The sequence below is a fragment of the Diadema setosum genome, chromosome 13 (assembly GCF_964275005.1).
Source record: "Diadema setosum chromosome 13, eeDiaSeto1, whole genome shotgun sequence".
NCBI lineage: Eukaryota > Metazoa > Echinodermata > Echinoidea > Diadematoida > Diadematidae > Diadema > Diadema setosum.
In genome coordinates this window covers 20037050-20056738 of record NC_092697.1, presented here as the reverse complement: position 1 = coordinate 20056738, position 19689 = coordinate 20037050, and the positions used below count along the sequence as shown (strand labels likewise).

The 19689-nt window shown below is 39.6% G+C and overlaps 1 protein-coding gene across 5 annotated transcripts in view; it reads left to right on the top strand.

The window, feature by feature from the left end:
- LOC140236943 (SET domain-containing protein 9-like) overlaps positions 1–19689 on the top strand; it is a 58875-nt gene that overhangs the window by 27135 nt on the left and 12051 nt on the right. For 3 of the 5 annotated variants that reach the window (XM_072316887.1, XM_072316888.1, XM_072316883.1), the window contains exons 6-7: positions 8550–8696; positions 18936–19032. In XM_072316887.1, coding sequence (XP_072172988.1) covers positions 8550–8637 — 88 coding nt within the window. In that variant the 3' untranslated portion in view covers positions 8638–8696; positions 18936–19032. Of the gene's footprint in view, positions 1–8549; positions 8697–11481; positions 11639–18935; positions 19033–19689 lie in introns of those variants that run through there. The other 2 variants (XM_072316884.1, XM_072316886.1) reach the window with 2 other exon arrangements.

The window sequence follows — 19689 nt, the reverse complement described above, 5'->3', positions numbered from 1 at the left end:
CACAAACGGCAGTCTTTGGACTGTAAAATGTCAAAATTTTCAAGCTCGCTCGCTCCGCTCGCTCGCATTTAACCGCTATGCCATTCTCCTGATGTTGCTGCCAGTAATTGCCGGCAGTTGCACTCGGTGTGCCCCCTAAATTTCCAAAGCGAAAAAGTATAGCTACAAACGGCAGTTTTTAGACTGTAAAATGTCAAAATTTTCAAGCTAGCTCGCTCCGCTCGCTCGCATTTAACCCGTTGAGGACGAGTCCCGAGTATACTCGGGCAGGTGTCTATGGGAAATGTGTGTTGTAACAAAATCAGTCCGTCCTCAACGGGTTAATCGCTATGCCATTCTCCTGATGTTGCTGCCAGTGATTGACAGCAGGTACATCCGGTGCGCCCCCTTAATTTCCAAAGCGAAAATATAGCTACAAACGACAGTTTTTAGGACTGGAAAATGTCAAAATTTTCAAGCTCACTCGCTTCGCTCGCTAGCATTTAAATCAGTATGCTATTCTCCTGATGTTGCTGCCAGTAATTGCCGGCAGTTGCGCCCGGTTTGCCCCCTTAATTTCCAAAGCGAAAAAATACAGCCACACACGGCAGTCTTTGGACTGTAAAATGTCAAAATTTTTAAGCTCGCTCGCTCCGCTCGCTCGCATTTAACCGCTATGCCATTCTCCTGATGTTGCTGCCAGTAATTGCCGGCATTTGCACTCGGTGTGCCCCCTAAATTTCCAAAGCGAAAAAGTATAGCTACAAACGGCAGTTTTTAGACTGTAAAATGTCAAAATTTTCAAGCTCGCTCGCTCCGCTCGCTCGCATTTAATCGCTATGCCATTCTCCTGATGTTGCTGCCAGTGATTGACAGCAGGTACACCCGGTGCGCCCCCTTAATTTCCAAAGCGAAAAAATACAGCCACACACGGCAGTCTTTGGACTGTAAAATGTCAAAATTTTCAAGCTCGCTCGCTCCGCTCACTCGCACTTAACCGCTATGCCATTCTCCTGATGTTGCTGCCAGTAATTGCCGGCATTTGCACTCGGTGTGCCCCCTAAATTTCCAAAGCGAAAAAGTATAGCTACAAACGGCAGTTTTTAGACTGTAAAATGTCAAAATTTTCAAGCTCGCTCGCTCCGCTCGCTCGCATTTAATCGCTATGCCATTCTCGTGATGTTGCTGCCAGTGATTGACAGCAGGTGCGCCCCCCTTAATTTCCAAAGCGAAAAATATAGCTACAAACGGCAGTTTTTGGACTGTCAAATGTCAAAATTTTGAAGCTCGCTCGCTTCGCTCGCTCGCAGTTAATCATTATGCCATTCTCCTGATGTTGCTGCCAGTAATTGCCAACAGTTTTTGCCCGGTGCGCCCCCTTAATTTCCAATGCGAAAAAATACAGCCACAAACGACAGTTTTTGAGACTGGAAAATGTCAAAATTTTCAAGCTCATTTGCTTCGCTCGCTCACATTTAATCATTATGCCATTCTCCTGATGTTGCTAGCAGTAATTGCCAGCAGTTTTCGCCCGGTGCGCCCCCCCCCCCCTTAATTTCCAAAGCGAAAAAATACTAGTACAGCCACAAAGGACATGTGGGACTGTAAAATATCAAAATTTTCAAGCTCACTCGCTTCGCTCGCTCGCATTTAATCGTTATGCCATTCTGATGTTGCTGCCCGATTGCTGGCAGTTGCGCCCGATGTGCCCCCATAATTTCCAAAGCGAAAAAATACAGCCACAAACGGCAGTCTTTGGACTGTAAAGTGTCAAAATTTTCAAGCTCGCTCGCCCCGCTCGCTCGCATTTAGCTGCTATGCCATTCTCCTGATGTTGCTGCCAGTGATTGACAGCAGTTGCGCCTGGTGTGCCCCCCCCCCCTTAATTTCCAAAGCGAAGAATATAGCTACAAACGGCAGTTTTTGGACTGAAAAATGTCAAAATTTTAAACGCAAAGAGATTTCACCGTAGGAGGGGGAAACCCCCCTACCATACCCTCCCCCCTCACTTGATTCGTTCCCTCACCCTCCTAAGATCATATCCTGTCTACGCCGATTATAGGCCCCATTATTTAGTAGGCCTTCACAGTGATGTCGCACAGCAAAAGCTGAAATACCACGATTTTGTCATTCAATAATATATTGTGAATGTTTCATTTTCTTTTTGTTTTTTAAAAGAAAAGAAAACAAAATTTTCACCACAAGTGAGCACCAGATCGCTGAATTTCAGGTCTGAAAATGCAAAATCTTCCTCGTGTGGGAGAGGGATAACCCCCCCCCCCCCCATACACACCCTTCTCCCGTTCGGTCGTTCCGGTCCCTCTCACAGATATTTCCCAAAAAAAAAAAATGTTTTCATACTTTTAAGGTCTGATTTTCCGCCGAAAGTCGTCTGACAAGCAACAAAAAAAGCAACAAGAACAAAAAGTCTTTATGTTGTTGCTGCCACTTTTCTCCCACTTTATATTTCATGCAAAAGAGTGGGGCATCCGATCCCTGTAAAGTGTGTGTGTGGGGGGGGAGGAGGGGGGCACAAAGCTTTCCCCCCCCCCCCCCCAAAAAAAAAAAAAAGGCTGCGCAGGTCCGGTTCTGGGCTTGTAATCGTGGTGATGGTGACCATCCCCCCCACTCCTCAGTATGGATTTACGCCATTGTTTTGAACTGATTGTCCGACGTTAATTCCTCAAACTTTCATTGATGTGTTCTACTAACATTGCTGCATTCACAAAACCCACATGTCTATGAAGGTGAACTTGTCTTTTAAAGGATTTGTCTGTAAGGATTTTCAGGGAAAATGAAACATGGAAAACAAAACATTTTATGTTGTAGACACGTGTTCCTACAATTATGTACATTGTCTTAAAGTGTATCTTTGGCCAAAAAATTATTTTTGATATGTGAAAGAGACACATTTCAGTAGTCCATTGCACCAACTTTCAGAGAAAAGGGGTCATTAATTAGTGAAATAATGCATCTGAAAGTTTCTAAACATAATGGGTCTGGGAGGTAAGACTACAGCAAACCCTATTGTTTGCAGTGGGTTACGGAACCACAGCGGTTCCTGAATCTCCCAGACACAGTGTGTTTGGAAACTTTGAGATGCATTATTTCACTAATTAATGACCAATTTTCTCTGAAAGATGGTGCAGTGGATTACTGAAATGTGTCTCTTTCACATATCCAAAATAATTTTTTGGCCAGAGATACACTTTAATATTACAAAGCTGGAGACAAGCAATTACAATCAACCTCGCCTAAGTCGACCTCGCACAAGTCGAAAACTCGGCCAAGTCGAAGCTCCAGAAAAGTCCTGATTTTCTCTTTACTTATCTCTTTGAAATAATCTTTCACAAGCCAAAGTTTTACAAGTTGAATTTCACCTATATCAAAGATAATTTCGAGTCAAGATTTGTGTAAATACATGTTATTTACATCGCACAAGTCGAAGTTTTTTTTCCCTGTACGTCACTCAATCATGGAAGTGAAGCATTCTTTTATTCTCTGATAAATAAACAAGGAAAAAACACACTACTTTTGTAATAAAATACTCCCAAGGGTAGAATACAAGTTAACCCAATATCCCTTGTATCCTTGGTGTCCAGCTGAGAAGAACATAAATCACATGTACCAGGTGAGAGGCGAGCCATGTGCGGGCGGCGCAACAGGGTTTGGGGGAAAAAAAAGAAAGAAGAAAAAACCATCACAATCCGGTACAAGCCACCAATCTCGCTGAGTGGCGAATGTTTGCGAGTGTAGCGTGTTCAAAATTTCTATGCGACAACAAAAACCGTTTCCGACAGTTTGCGAGTTTGACTGCAATTGTTTACGAATTTGATTGCAACTGTTGAAGAATCCTGAAATTCCCTAGTATGTGCTACACTCGCATAAATTTGCAGCTCAGTGAGATTTCATGGAACAATTTGCGAAGGACACCATAGGCAAAATCCAACATTCAGAAGTTTTTAATGTGTTCCGACAATGAAGCAAAAAACAAAACAAAACAAAAACATGCATTCTTGAGCAGTTGAGATTGTGCTAAGTTCTCATGTTGTATGTGTAAATGTCGCGTGTACTTTTGCTAAAATACAGCCAGTTACACAAACGAAAAACATGCGATGGAAATGCAACCATGCACATTTTTCATTAATAATTGGAGAATAATGTTTCCAAGGAGATTGATAGCTGTCTTGAGTTGAAGATTTCTCTTTCCTGTATTTCTCCTTTCTTTCCCTTTTATTTCTCCGTTGCGTATGTGTGTGCAGACCGTGTGTGCAACCCCACAATTCACAAGCATCTTTTTTTTTTAGGTTCCCCCACACATTATCTTAAGTTTCAAATATAATTTCCGCGTGCATTGGAGTAATTTAAAGTGTATTTGGGGATTTTTTCATATCAAAAATTGCGTTTTCATATACACTGTATATAGTTGCTTGATGTTTGGATGTACTAGTGTGTTATGATTTTGTTTTTCAGAAGACGAAGAGCATTAAAGAGGTCATACATCAAACATGCGCCAATCGTTCATGAGAATCTTTCAAAAGGTACATGAACAGATATTGTAGTTATGTCGTAAAATGATCGGAAGAACTTCGCGGATTTCGCAAAACATACATGAGACATTCTTCAAAGTTTCAGGGTCTGTTTGGGGTTTCACCAAGACTTTGCGAACATAGCGCACATCTGGCGAAGGTCTCACACATTATTATGACAAGACTTTAGAGACATTTTCGAGACCAAATCACAACCAAATCATGACTCATTGTGCGGAAAAGGTTCGCAAAAAAAACCCCGAATAGTTTGAAATTCTTGCTGAAGTAACGACATCCCCAAACAATTGACGACGCCTCCGTACTCCACCGTCCGTTTGGCAGTTTTTGCAGACTAAAATAGCAATGTTAGATTTTGCCACTCCCGACGTGACCACGTAAAAAATGCATATTACAGGCAACACATTTCGATTATTGCAGTCCAATAACTAAGCTTCACCATTTTTTTTAACTCAAAACAAAACAAAAACACTAAATACTACATATTGCTACTTTCTACTGTATTTCAACAGCCAATAAAAACATAAAAAGACACTGCATTATCGATTATAAAAATTCATCAGAAATATCGCGAAACATGCGCAAGACATTCTCCGAAGCTTCGGGGTCTGTTCGGGGTTTCACAAAGATTCCGTGAACATCGCGCACGTCTGGCGAGGATCTTGCGCTATGAAGAGACATTAAAGACATTTTCGAAAACAAATCGTGACTCATTGTGCTGAAAAGGTTCACACACACACAAATCTAATTGTTTTGAAATTCTTGCCGAAGTAAAAACATCCCCAAACAAATGACGGTGCCCCCAAACTCCCGTGTTCGTTTTGCGAGCTTTTGCAGACATTACATGCAACGCATTTTGATTATCGCAGTCCAATAATTGAGCTCCAGGATTCTTTTTTATGCCTCCGCCACGAAGTGGTGCCGGAGGCATTATGTTTTCGGGTTGTCCGTCCGTCCGTACGTACGTCCGTACGTCTGTACGTCCGTACGTCCGTACGTCCGTACGTCCGTACGTCCGTCCGTCCGTACGTCCGTCCGCATTCGTTTACGCGATAACTTGAGAAATATTGACTGGAATTTTACCAAACTTGGTCCAAGTATAAAGTATGATGGGGCAATTACTTCATTAGATTTTGGGTGAAATCGGCCAAAGGTCAAAGGTCAAAGGTCAAGGTCAAATCATGAAATTGTATCCGTTTACGCGATAACTCAAGACTGGATCGAGCAAATTTCACCAAACTTTGTCCAAGGATGATGTATGATGGGACAATTACATGATTAGTTTTTTTAGTGAAATCGGACAGAGGTCAAAGGTTAAAGATCAAGGTCAAATCCTAAAATTTATCTGTTTACGTGATAACTCAAAACTGGATGAAGTAGCTTCACCAAACTTGGTCCAAGGATGATGTATGATGGGGCAATTAGTTGAGGAGATTTTAATGACATTGGCAAGAGGTCAAAGGTCAAAAGGTCAAGGTCAAATGCTAAAAATGTTGCTATTTACCCCATATCTATGCAATGCCCAAAGGTATTTTATTGAAACTTGGTGTGGATATGTATTACTGCGTAAAGATTCTCCAGAGAGAGTTTCATGTCATAAGGTCAAAGGTCAAAAGGTCAAAGGTTAGGTAAAAATGTTGCAATTTCACTTTTCTCGCAAATGGTTTAATATATCTTCATAGAACTTGGTACATATGCATGTACTGACTGGCAGGAATTATCTAGGGAATTTAGGGGTCATGGGTCAGGGGTCAAAGGTTAAGGTCAACTCCTCAAAATTTTACTGTTTCCCTCATATATACTAGTGTATATTCAATGCTTGCATTATTAGTTTTAAAACTTAATATATACATGTTGTATTACCTAATGGAGATTCTCTGGGAAATTTCCAGCCAGAAGGTCAAAGGTCAAAGGTTAAGGATCAAAGGTCAGGTTTAAATGAAAAAAAAAATATTTTGTACTGTAATCACACTCTTTCTTCATACCTTGAAAATTACTCAATTCATAAACTTATAACAGGGTCGGTCAGAAGTCAAGTAAAAATCCTCAATTCCCCAAATATGTGTACCTGCACTCTTAGACAATTATAGCAAACCCAGTTCAAGGAAAGTGAACATTCAATACATTTCTGACAAACCTGTCATATATCAGTATTTTGCCAGTTAGGTGAAACTGTCATCACACATTGTGAAGACATTGTACTATACACCTATTGGGAGAATCATGCATTATGGCGGAGGCATCAGTCGCCATAGCGACATTTCTAGTTTTTAACTTAAACAAAACGAAAACACTAATTACAACATATTACTACCGTTTACTGTAATTTCACGGCCAATAAAAACCTAGAAAGACACTGCGTTATGAAAATTTGTCAGGAAATGCAAGTCGAAGAAAAATTCTACTTCCGCGGAAGTGGAATTTTTTTCGCCAGTCCCAATACACTCGACTTAGGCGAGGTTGACTGTATATTATATTGGTAATGTTCATACAATTCTCATCAAAATGTTGAAGGGCTCAAAGCAGTGTACATTGTATGTCACATGTTGACCGCATACAGAATGTGGCACATGTCATATTCAAATTAAACAAAGTCTGCAGAACAGCTGCTATTTCATTGTGGAAAGCAAAAGCTGCACAGTATTAAATTTCCTTAGTGTTATCAGCAGGTCACAATGGTCTGGTAAACTGGTCTGTCCACAAGCTGCAAATACATTTGTAGCCAAATGATACAAAACTCTTGCATTTTACCCCAAGTGATGAGCTATATAGTCAGTGAACAATATATCAACCAAGTACAATCAAACCTGTCTTATTAGCAGCTGCCTGTCTGTCGCAGCCACCTACTTATAGTGGCCACCGAAAAATCCCCTGCACGAAATTGCTGTATTATAGACCCTGTATATAGTGGTCACCTGCCTAACGTGGCCAGCAGTCACTTATTTTGTATCCTGTGGTAAATATCTGCCTGCATTAGTGGCCACAAAAATTTAGCTGCACCATTAAACCAGCCATGAATACGTTGGCTGAATTCTACAAAGTCCTAGCTCAGTTACTGAATCACACAGACATGACAAAATTAATGCAGCTCTTCACTGTGACACTAACTTGACTAGATCTAGGCTCCAGTAATGCGGCCCTGAATAAATGCTAATGTTCAGTCCACATTAAATGTGTGCACTCATTGTGTTCATCTTTGTATAACAAAGGCAAAAATAGCTCCTGATAATATCGTAGAATGTTACCAAAATGCTGACTAATTTAATTGTGATTAAGGTCCCTTTCTATAAGGACAATAGGGTATTTGTCTGGGTATTGTTTGTTGTTTCTGCCATCTTCGCACATTATCAATCCCCTCAAACTCACTTGTGAACCCCATTCATGCAAACCACTACGAGCCAGTGCAGTTCCTTAGGCCTGAAATGTTATTTTAAAAAATCAAAAGAACAGAAGTGGACAAAAAAAGAGAAGAAAAAAAAATGGAGTTTATTGTACAAAGAAATCCCCATATTATATATCTGCATATATATGAAAACTTCTTTGCTGGGGGGTTTTTTGTTTTGTTTTGTTTTTTAAGAATAACGTATTTTATGCTATTACACGAGGCAAGTGTTGAAATTCAAAATAGCCACTGCCCTGTCTGTAGCGGCCACTTTTGTTGTTTCCCAAGGGTGGCTGCTATAGATAGGTGGACTATACATTGTGCCTTTTTATAGAAAGAAGCATTTCTATGAACTTATGTGCAGAATATTCCACATGGCATTACTTCAAAATAAAGCCTTATCTAGATTGAAACTGACCTCATAGTTTTCAGTTAGTTAATCATTTTAGGCAGATATTCCTGTTTGATGTAAGTAATGAAACTGTGTGCACATCTCTCACCCAAAATAGGGTTCACATAAATTCATGAATGACTTAATGTACAATGGTCTGAAAATGATTTAAAGTATGTGAAATAAGAACATAAATGATCACATAATTGCTGTAAGAAAGGTAGAAAGACTTCTTTCTCTTTCATTTCAGAGTATTGCGAACTGTGGCATTAGTTTCTCTGAGGGATATCAAGTGTGGAGAGGAGCTGCTGTCGTCCTATTTTACACTTGTCTACTAGGGACTAATTTTCCAAATTGCACCAGTGAAAACACCAAGGAAGGCATCAACTATCACAAGGTACTTTCTGTTTAATCTAGCAATAAGAACATTGAATGTACTGTGTCCTGATGTGGCTATGACAATCAAAATTACTTAAAAGTAATAGCAACTTTAATGAGGACCGATGTACAGTTACCACAACTAAATTGGGATGACTCCGAAGTGAGACCTTTGTTCGAATAAATGACTGTACCAGTTGAAAGAGGTCAGATATTACATTGTAAGTCACCTGTACACTTCACAAAGCTTGATACCTTGGCCTGCACATGATGCTTTAACTTGCACACATTTGAACATTACTGTAATACTTATGCACCTGCTTGTGGTTAGTAGACGGAGTTGTATGCACAAAAACGAACAAACAAAAACACACAAACATATGTTAAAAGACATATCTTTGTTATTTCTCCTTTCTGTTAGTAACAAGTAAATGTACACACTTCACATATTTTGAATGTATCATTCTGTCAGTTCTGCAATACAGCCAATGTTCTGGCCCTGGAGTGCAAGCCCTGTTGTTGTAGGCCAATGTTGAAGGTCATGGCAGGCTCATCATGCTGACAAGTAAAGGCACTGTTAAAGGTAGTCTAGCGGGCGACATATTTTTAGCCTAAATCAGTCCTTGATTGCCAGTCAATAGAGGGCGCGATGGTGTGGAAGTCTAGTCGACTAAAAATACGTCTAGTAAGAAACCTCCACATAGAGACGTGGAACCGGGTGTGGCAATACAGCTGCCAGTCTCCAATATCGAAGTTTCATTGGCTGAGCACCACTGTCAATCAAAACACATTGCAGAGCCCAAAGGAATTCTAGTCTACTCTCTTAGGTATAATACAGATTGTCTTTCAGTAAAAATGAATTTCCTTTTCTCTTTCACATTATTTAGTATTTTGTCATTCTTTCCCATTCATTTTGAGGTGTATAACATCTTACCTTACTTCAAAAGAGAATGATAGCAGTCAATGCAACTACAGTGGACTCCCGTTATAACGAAGTCCCCGGGACCGGCAGTTTTCTTTCGTTATATCGGAATTTCGTTATAACCGAACAAATAAACAATAAAAATACATAGAGTGGATGACATTGCAGCCCAAATTTTTACTTCGTTATAACCGGATTTTCGTTATAACCGTGTTCGTTTTAACGGGAATGCACTGTACATACATTTGAAAATATTCACCAGGGTTCTGCACGTGGCAACTACTCCAAAATTACTGCCGAATGCAAACCTCTCACTATTGTTGTAAAGTCTATGAGATATTAACTGTGATTGTCGGTTTTGAAAGTGTAATTTATGAATTTTTCCCATCGGTAATTTTTTTCACTTTGAAATACTCTATATTTTTTATACTAAATCTATTAAAGGAGAAGTCCGGACGATTTTGATTAAATTTCACCATAATCTACATGAATCATAGACCAAAATGACTAAATTTCATTAAAAAAAAACCCTCCCAACTCGTCACAATCGATTTTTTCGCATCACTAATTTTGAATCGTAACTGTTCAATTTCTGTACGCCGGCTAGAAAGATCACGTGACGGCGTGACGTATTAGCCCCACATTGCTCTGTGTTTGGAGCGTCAGTTGGCTCGGGGAGCCCTGCATGAGCAACGGCGATACGGGTCGAGCAAGCAGTAGCGTACCGCGTGGTTCCGGCCATGCAGCGGATCCGCGGATGCACGCGGCATGATCTACATGTGTATGTTATTGCTTCACTTCGCACGCGAAAATGCCAATGTGTCAAGAGTTTGGCCAGAAGAAGAGTTTCTTTGCCATTCTGAACCCAGAAAATGAGCGGGAAAGGTGCGCCAGATGGCTCTCCAATATTAGAATTGACAACTTTGACGTCAAAACTTACAAATACTACTCGATGCAGCCTCGTCATACTCCCCACACCAGCAGCAGCACTGGCACTTGCGTTTCTCCCACGGTTCAAGGTTACTGAGTATACGGTCGTAATTTACCACCGTCAGACATACTCAACAGTCTCGGACAACAAGAGAGGCAATAATTCTGAAATTGACAGACTGAACTCAGATTGTTCACACTCAGAAGTCGGAAAAAAAAAAAACAATTGCGGATTGTGATAGCATTTGGCAGCAGCAGACGTACTTCTGTAAATGTATGCCTGATCACTGTGATGGCAACAATACAGTAGCTGATGAATGTACATGTAAGTGATGGGATGGACACTATTAAGTACGGCAATATTACAATACATATAATATTTCAATAGAATGAAAATGTCATAAAATTGCACTATTTTACATTAATCTTTGACGGATTTTAAATATATACATATCGAAGATGATTTGAATAAAGGAATACAGCGCTTGGCAACATTACTCCTAAATGGTGTACGGACTCCTGCGGTAGCGCCAACTAGGCAGCCCTTGGCAGGCATGCAGATACCGCGCCACAGTCAGCAGTGCAATGGGAGATCGATGCGTAGCTGGGCTGCGCTCGCGGTGCTCTCAGCTGAGGAAACTGAGCCTGATACGTCACGCGCAATGCATCCTGGGACAGATAGTACGAAGGGCTGCTTGCAACGGATTCGAACACGAAGAATTACCTTATTTTTTCAAAAAATCATAGTAAATGTATCTGATGGTCTTTTCTCATCGGGGAAAAGGTTATAGGTTCATGAAATATTGTTCTTTACACAGGAAACGGCTGATAATCGTCCGGACTTCCCCTTTAAGATATTTGCTAAACATTAATAAAATCTGCCGTCAAGATAACTATTGCCAAGCACCGTCTACATTAAACAGACATTTCGTGGGTGATCACACTGTCATAGGAAAACCCGTCCGTGGTACATTTCCTGTGAAAGGGGAAAGAGAAGATCTGCGACACATAAGGATTCCTGCAAAGCCAAAGCACCAGGGGAATATGTTGCATTCTTTGCAATCATGAAATTACGAGACGCCAGTCTCACAGAAGGCTCAATTATAAAGGTACTTGGTTAACATTTTCTACTAAAATGTAGATACGGACATGTCTTCTGGCCATTCAAAATGCATGCCTAACATTAACGAGCTAACCTATATGGATGGTGCACACACACACACATACTTACACGTATCGGGTACCCAAACGATGACTATGAAAAAAAACCTGTTGAATGATGATACTATAAATCTTTACTCTATGGTGTCAAAATGTGATTTTTTCATTTCTGTTGAATTATAAACATATATTTCATTACCCCAAAATCTGTTCAAATGTTATTTAATTTTAGGACTTATATATTTTTTTGCATTGAATCCGATGACATCGGAGTGTATATGAGTCATCAGTTCGGCTGTTCATGACACACCGTGTGTATAGACCGTGTCATCAGTTACTGTTCATTGCAATATGGCATACATTTATAGAAAAGAATCATAGTGCGTACTATTCACTCTATCAAAAGGAATTTCCATTCCTGGTAGATTTTCTGTCTCAGCATCAGAACTGTCAGATTCAGTTTCAAAGATGTAATCAGGGTCTTCATCTTTATCACTGTCGTATCCTGAAGGTGTGCTTTCGCAGTCACTTTCATCACATCTATCTTTGTCATTCATGTATTCTGGAACTGGAGCAGCATGTGCAGTACTTTGTGATGTTGGTGGGGTTTGCTTACTTGCACAGTCACTTTGAACATCTCTGTCCTTGTCACTGAGGCGTGCTGTCTCTATATCAGGACTGTCACATTCAGTTTCACAATTGTTACCAGGGTCTTCATCTTTATCACTGTCATATCCTGAAGGTGTGCTTTCACAGGCACTTTGACCATCTCTGTCCATGTCAGCGAGGCATTCTGGAACTGGAGCAGCAAGTGCAGGACTCTGTGATGCTGGTGAGGTTTGATCACTTGCACAGTCACTTTGACCACCTCTGTAATTGTCAGTGAGGCATTCTGGATCCTCAGCAGTAGGTGCAGTACTTTGTGATGCTGGTGGGGTTTGATCACTTGCACAATCACTTTCACCATCTCTGTCCTTGCTATTCATGCATTCTGGAACTGGAGCAGTATGTGCAGTACTTTGTGATGCTGGCGAGGTATGATCACATACCCAGTCACTTTGACCATCTCTGTCCTTGTCAGCGAGGCATTCTGCATCCTGAGCAGTATGTGCAGTACTTTGTGATGTTGGTGAGGTTTGATCACTTGCACAGTCACTTTCACCATCTCTGTAATTGTCAATGAGGCATTCTGGATCCTGAGCAGTAGGTGCAGTACTTTGTGATGCTGGTGAGGTTGATCACATGCACAGTCACTTTGACCACCTCTGTAATTGTCAATGAGGCATTCTGGATCCTGAGCAGTAGGTGCAGTACTTTGTGATGCTGGTGAGGTTTGATCACTTGCACAGTCACTTTGACCACCTCTGTAATTGTCAATGAGACATTCTGGATCCTCAGCAGTAGGTGCAGTACTTTGCGATACTGGTGGGGTTTGATCACTTGCACAGTCACTTTCACCATCTCTGTCCTTGCTATTCATGCATTCTTGAACTGGAGCAGTATGTGCAGTACTTTGTGATGCTAGCGAGGTATGATCACATAACGCAGTCACTTTGACCATCTCTGTCCTTGTCAGCGAGGCATTCCGGATCCTGAACAGTATGTGCAGTACTTTGTGATGTTGGTGAGGTTTGATCACTTGCACAGTCACTTTCACCATCTCTGTCCTTGTCAGCGAGGTATTCTGGATCCTGAGCAGTATGTGCAGTACTTTGTGATGCTGGTGGGGTTTGATCACTTGCACAGTCACTTTCACCATCTCTGTCCTTGCTATTCCTGCATTCTGGAACTGGAACACCAAGAGCAATACTTTGTGATGCTGGTAAGGTTTGCTCACTCGCACAGTCACTTTGGCCAACTCTGTCCTTGTCAGTGAGGCATTCTGGAACTGGAGCACCAATTGCAGTACTTTGTGATGCTTGTGAGGTTTGCTGTCTTGGACAGTCACTATGACCATCTCTGTCCTTGTCAGTGAGGTACTGTGGATACTGAGCAGTTGATGCAGTACTTTGTGATGCTCGTGGGGTTTGCTCACCTGCACAGGCACTTTGGCCAACTCTGTCCTTGCCAGTGAGGCATTCTGGATATTGAGCAGCAAGTGCAGAACTTTGTGATGGTGGTGAGGGGAAACAATATCTATTTCCCACTCCATAATCAAAGTATTTCCTTGTTTTCACTGATGTCCCGAAGTGCAAATAACACTAGCTGCAGCTGCTTTACATTGTAGTTGATCAAGAATTATCTTCATTGTGCTGTTTCTTTCATTCTTGTATCCATGATTGCATAGCCTTGCAAGTTTTGGTCCTGACTCTGGTTCTTCTGTTGCATCAGAGCTAATTAAAAAAAAAAACCAAACAAACAAAGTAAGAAGAACAACTAGAAATGTCGCTGTGGCAACTCGTATGCCTTTGCCATATCGCATTATTCTAATAAGTAAAGTGAATATTGCCAACGTGAGACCACAAGTTATAAAACATGATGGGCAAATAAACATTACATGTATCTGGTAACTATATAGTTTTAGGGGTATATTTAGAGCCACTTTCAACATATGGAAAAGCAAAATATTAGTGTGCTTTTATTCTCACGCTAGTTTCTGGTTGCACAATTTCAATAACGCGAAAATTTCCATTTTCATAGTAGGTCCTTGTTCTTTGATTCCACAGCCAAACGTTTTCCAAACAGAATCATTTTACAGTAATGCTCATTTACACCTAGTTTGATCAAGTTTATGCATTGAGCTCTCAGAGACATGGAGAAAAAGTGTCATTTCAACATTGAATAGAATTTTTGCATTTTAACCTCACCTTTGACCCTTACCTTTGACCCCAAGCCCCAAAGAGAATCACTGTCAGGCAGTACATGTATATGCACTAAGTTTCATGCAGATACCTTGACCCATTTCAAAGATATGAAGAAAAATTTGAAATTTTAGAACTTTCACTTGACCTTTGACCTCATGGCCCAAATTTTTCCTCAAGGAATCTTTGTCTGGCAATACATGACATTGTATAAACCAAAATTCAAGAAAATACCTTCAGGAATAGCAGATATATGGGGGAAATAGGGAAATTTTGAGCATCTGACCTTGACCTTTGACCTTGAGCATCTGGACCCAAAAGTTGATAGGTACAACTTTACCCCCTCATACATATACCTGCCAAGTTTCATTATGATACCTCACACGGTTTTTTAGTTATGCTGTCCACAAAATTGATTACAGACGGACGGAAGGACGGACGACCCGAAAACATAATGACTACGGCGACACTTTGTGGCGGAGGCATAAAAAAGAACTAGACATAACATTTCATGAAGATAACTGAAGGTGTAGGAGATATGTGACCTGTCATGCCAAAAGGAGCCAAAAGTCGGAAGTGGTTAATATTCAGATACTGGCACAACCTTTTTCTCAAGCTCCTCTACAACCCGTGTTCTTAAACTGTGGCCCGCGAATAAAAACAAAAGGAATATCTTTTAATGCTATAAATGCATATAATCGACTAAAGGTCTCAAAATTTTTGCTCGCTCGCTCCGCTCACCAGCTAAAAGCATAGTTATAATGGATATCTATTCTGTTGTCCAACCACTTGTGTTGTAGAACATCAAAAATGAGGATAAGGATGATAATTATCCATATAACGTAGGAAATGTGTGAAATTGACCACCTCCCCCATTTGTACACATATGAGCAATGATGAAGGGAAGGGTAAACCCCTTATCCCTTTAAAGGATAAGTTCACCCTCATATAAATGAACTGAGAGAATGCAGCAATACTAATACAAGCCATCAGTGAAAGTTTGAGAAAACTCGGAAAATTGGTTTAATGTTATAAATTTTAAAATTTCAGTTCCCCCACCGCTGGAGGAGAAGACTATTACACCTGATGATGTCACATGCATATAAGAAAATAAAGAGGATATAAAGAGAATTTCACAAAGTGTCATATTATTTAAACAGTACATATTCCCTTGACTTGTAACAGGCGTACCGGTACGTTTAAGGGTAATATTATTACCCCTACCTTCTGAAAAAGGCAAGTCAAAAGCTCTTTTCTTATTTTGGAAAAGTGAAAATATGTTGAAATTTCTTTTTATTTTCTTTATTTTGTTCTACGCATGTGACATCATCAAGTGTAGTAGGCTTCTTCTCCAGTAGTGGCAGCAAAAATCAATAACTTTTGAATGGATGGTCCAATTTTCCTCACACTCTCACCAATGTGTTCTGTTATTGGGATCAAAGCATATGTTAAGCAAAGTTGATTATCAGTCATGTCAACATCGGTAGCACTTGCATTACTCCGTCGAAAACAGCCCGTAATTTAGGTGTCATATTTGATCAGGAAATGTCATTTCAAAGTCATGTAACTCATATTCAGCGGAATGTTCGATATCAGTTGCGTAATTTAAGTTTCATAAGGAAATATTTGTCTAAATCTGCAGCTGAGATACTTATTCATGCTTTGATTTCTTCTCAGTTGGATTTTTCGAATTCGTTGTTGTGTAATCTTTCAAAAAAAGATGTCACAAAACTTCAACGGTTGCAAAATTCTGCTGCCCGATTGTTAACTTTTACTAATAAGTTTGATTCCATGTCACCAGTTCTCCGTTCCTTACATTGGTTACCTGTAGAAAAAGGATTATTTTCAAGATTCTGTTTACATCATTCAGTTCATTCTTTTTCCCCAATATACATAAGTAATTCTGTTCAAAAATACAATCCGACACGAAGGCTACGTTCATCGTCAGATGCATTCTTACTCCAAACACCCAGAGTAAAACATGGGTATGGTGATCGTGCTTTTTCCGTTATGGGACCAAAATTGTGTAATCAGTTACCTCTTCAGTTAAGGGAACTGTCATCTACAGAGTCATTCAAATCGAAACTTAAAACTTATCTGTTCCTTTCATACTGAGGACTGTAATTGCTGTATGTCATTAATATTGGATCAATATTGTATTTTTAATTGATATATGTTGTATTCTTTATTTGGTATATATTTGCTTTTGTTTACCATTTTCTTCTTTGTTGAAATGTTTGAATATGTATATGCATGTAAATATATATTTTTTCATTTTTGAAGCGCCATGAGCACTGTAAAGTGGACCTGTGCGCTATACAAGTAGCCACTATTATTATTATTATTATTATTATATTGCTGCATTCACTCCATTCACAATTATATGAAGGTGAACTTATCCTTTAATTTTAAATAACCATTATTGAGCCACTCGCCACTTCATCATGTTCATTTCTCGCAGTGGGGTGTCTATTCATAATTTGTTTTTATGCCTCCGCCACGAAGTGGTGCCGGAGGCATTATGTTTTCGGGTTGTCCGTCCGTCCGTCCGTCCGTCCTTCCGTCCGTCCGTCCTTCCGTCCGTCCTTCCGTCCGTCCGTAATGAATTTTGTGGACAAGGTAACTATCAAAACCTGTTGAGGTATCCTAATGAAACTTGGCATGTATGTGTATTAGGGGGTGAAGTTGTGCCTATCAACTTTTGGGTGCACATGCTCAAGGTCAAAGGTCAAAAGGTCAAGGTCAAATACATAAAATTTCACTATTTCCACCATATCTATTGAATGCCTGAAGATATTTTCTTGAAACTTAGTGTATACATGTATTACCCAATTAAGACTCTCTGGTGAAAGTTTGGGTCATGTGGTCAAAGGTCAAAAGGTCAGTGTCAAATACATAAAATTTCACTATTTCCACCATATCTATTGAATGCCTGAAGATATTTTCTTGAAACTTAGTGTATACATGTATTACCCAATTAAGATTCTCTGGTGAAAGTTTGGGTCATGAGGTCAAAGGTCAAAAGGTCAAGTAAAAATATTAAAACTTCTTTTTTTTTCTCCATACCTTGGAAAATTGTTCAAGGTATCTTCATGGAACATAGTATATACATATACTGACTGGAAGTGATTATCTAGAGAATGTAGGGTTCATGGGGTCAAAGGTCAGGGATCAAAGGTCAAGTGCAACACTTCAAAATTTTACTTTTTCCCTCCTATCATGCAATGCCAGCAGGGTTATTTTTTTTTTACACTTGGTGTATGCATACATGTGTAACCTAATAGAAATTCTCTGGAAAGTTTTTTTTTCTTCTTTTTTTGCCTCAAAGGTCAAAAGGTCAAAGATCAAGTGAAAGTGCTGAACTAACTTTTTCCTCCATATCTCGGAAGTGGCTCAAGTTATCTTGAAACTCAGTACATATTATGCATGTTCTACCTGAAAGTGATTATCTTATGAATTTTAGGGTCAAGGGCCAGATGAAAATGGTAACAATTTACTATTCAATTCAGAAATTGCACTTTTTCTCCACACCTGTACCTTGAAAATTACTCAATGCCTAAATGTATGAATGGGTCAAAGTCGAGTTAAAGTCCTTAAATCCCTAGATACATGCTCTCCTATTCATCCAATTAAACCTACGTCAAGGAAGGTGAACATTCAACACATTTGTGACAAACTTGTCATTCCAATATTTTGCCAATTTTGTGAAAATGTAATCACACATTGTCCACATGTACTATCAAGACCTATTGGGAAAATCATGCATTATGGCGGAGGCATACCAGTCGCCAAAGCGACATTTCTAGTTCTGTCTTGTCATGGTAATACACATTAAATGAAGAAAATATGATAAATTGTCAACATTTGTGCTCGCTCGCTTCGCCCCCTAACACAAACAATTTAGAAACCCAACCATGAATCCAAACAGTTAATATTCAGGTAAGAGATGTCCCAATTACGTTACTGTGTACACTGTTATTACTCAGTGGCCCACGATTTTATTTCAGAAATATTTCTGGCCCGCAAGACAAATTAATTAAGAACCCTGCTCTACAATGACAATGTATCCATGACAGAGGTTTCAAAAGAGAGCATGCGGATTGTTTTTAGAAATCATTTTAACAAGAAAATTGCTTGTTACGTTTTACTTCCTTGATAAGTTTTCCACCATACAAGCAATAACATTAAAATACTAACAGCCCCTAGCAACAGCTGTTCATCAAGCGCAGAGATGAGAGCGATCAGTACAATGACCATGACTCTGATTTGCGTGACACATGCACATTCCATACAGTGCTCGGTTCTTTTTAAACGGGCTGTATTAACTGAAATTTCTTACGAGATATTTTAGAGATTAATAGTTACCACCACTTTTTCCCCTTCCAGTTAAAGAAGTATCTGAAGACAGACTCCTTCCTTTCCTCCCTCTTCTCCCCTTCTGCAGCATCCAATAAAATTCCTTTGTACCACAGAAGGAAGTCACCTTTATGGAAATTCTTCCCAGCAAACACTGCTCTTCCTGCAAATCAAGTAACGCGATTCATATATTTTATATATATATATATATATATATATATATATATATAAAATAGCCGAAAGCTCGGGGAATAAAGGCAAGACTGAACACCACTGCAACGTCTATACTGCAAGTATTCCTTCCGTCTCACATATACCAATGATGCAGTACCCACCACGTACGAGGCCAAGCCCGCTTCACATTATATATATATATATATATATATATATATATATATATATATATTTACATGTAGTTCAATAATCAAAGAATCTTTATATAAACTTCATTGGGAACATTTGCTGAACTATAATCATGATAAGGATGACATGACAAAAAGTTTTGATCATTCTCAAGCCTCCTATGGTAAAAAGTGTTAATCTAAAAAAGATAGTCAGCAGTGGTTCTAAACTCTTCCTTTTCTTTTTAATAAACCTCACAGTCACAGTTTCAGGAATGGGTTCCATTACTTTCCAACCCTTTTGCCTCCTGAAAATGTCTTTCTAATACGTATATAAATCATACCTACCAAATTTCATAACCTCTAGACATTTCTAACTGAAGTAATGGCTGGAAAACTGGAATTTTAGTAAAAGTTTGGCAACCTGTGACTTTTGAGCATGGGCATATTTGCCCCCAAACTATTCCATTAATCTAAACCTCATGTACATGTAGCATCCCT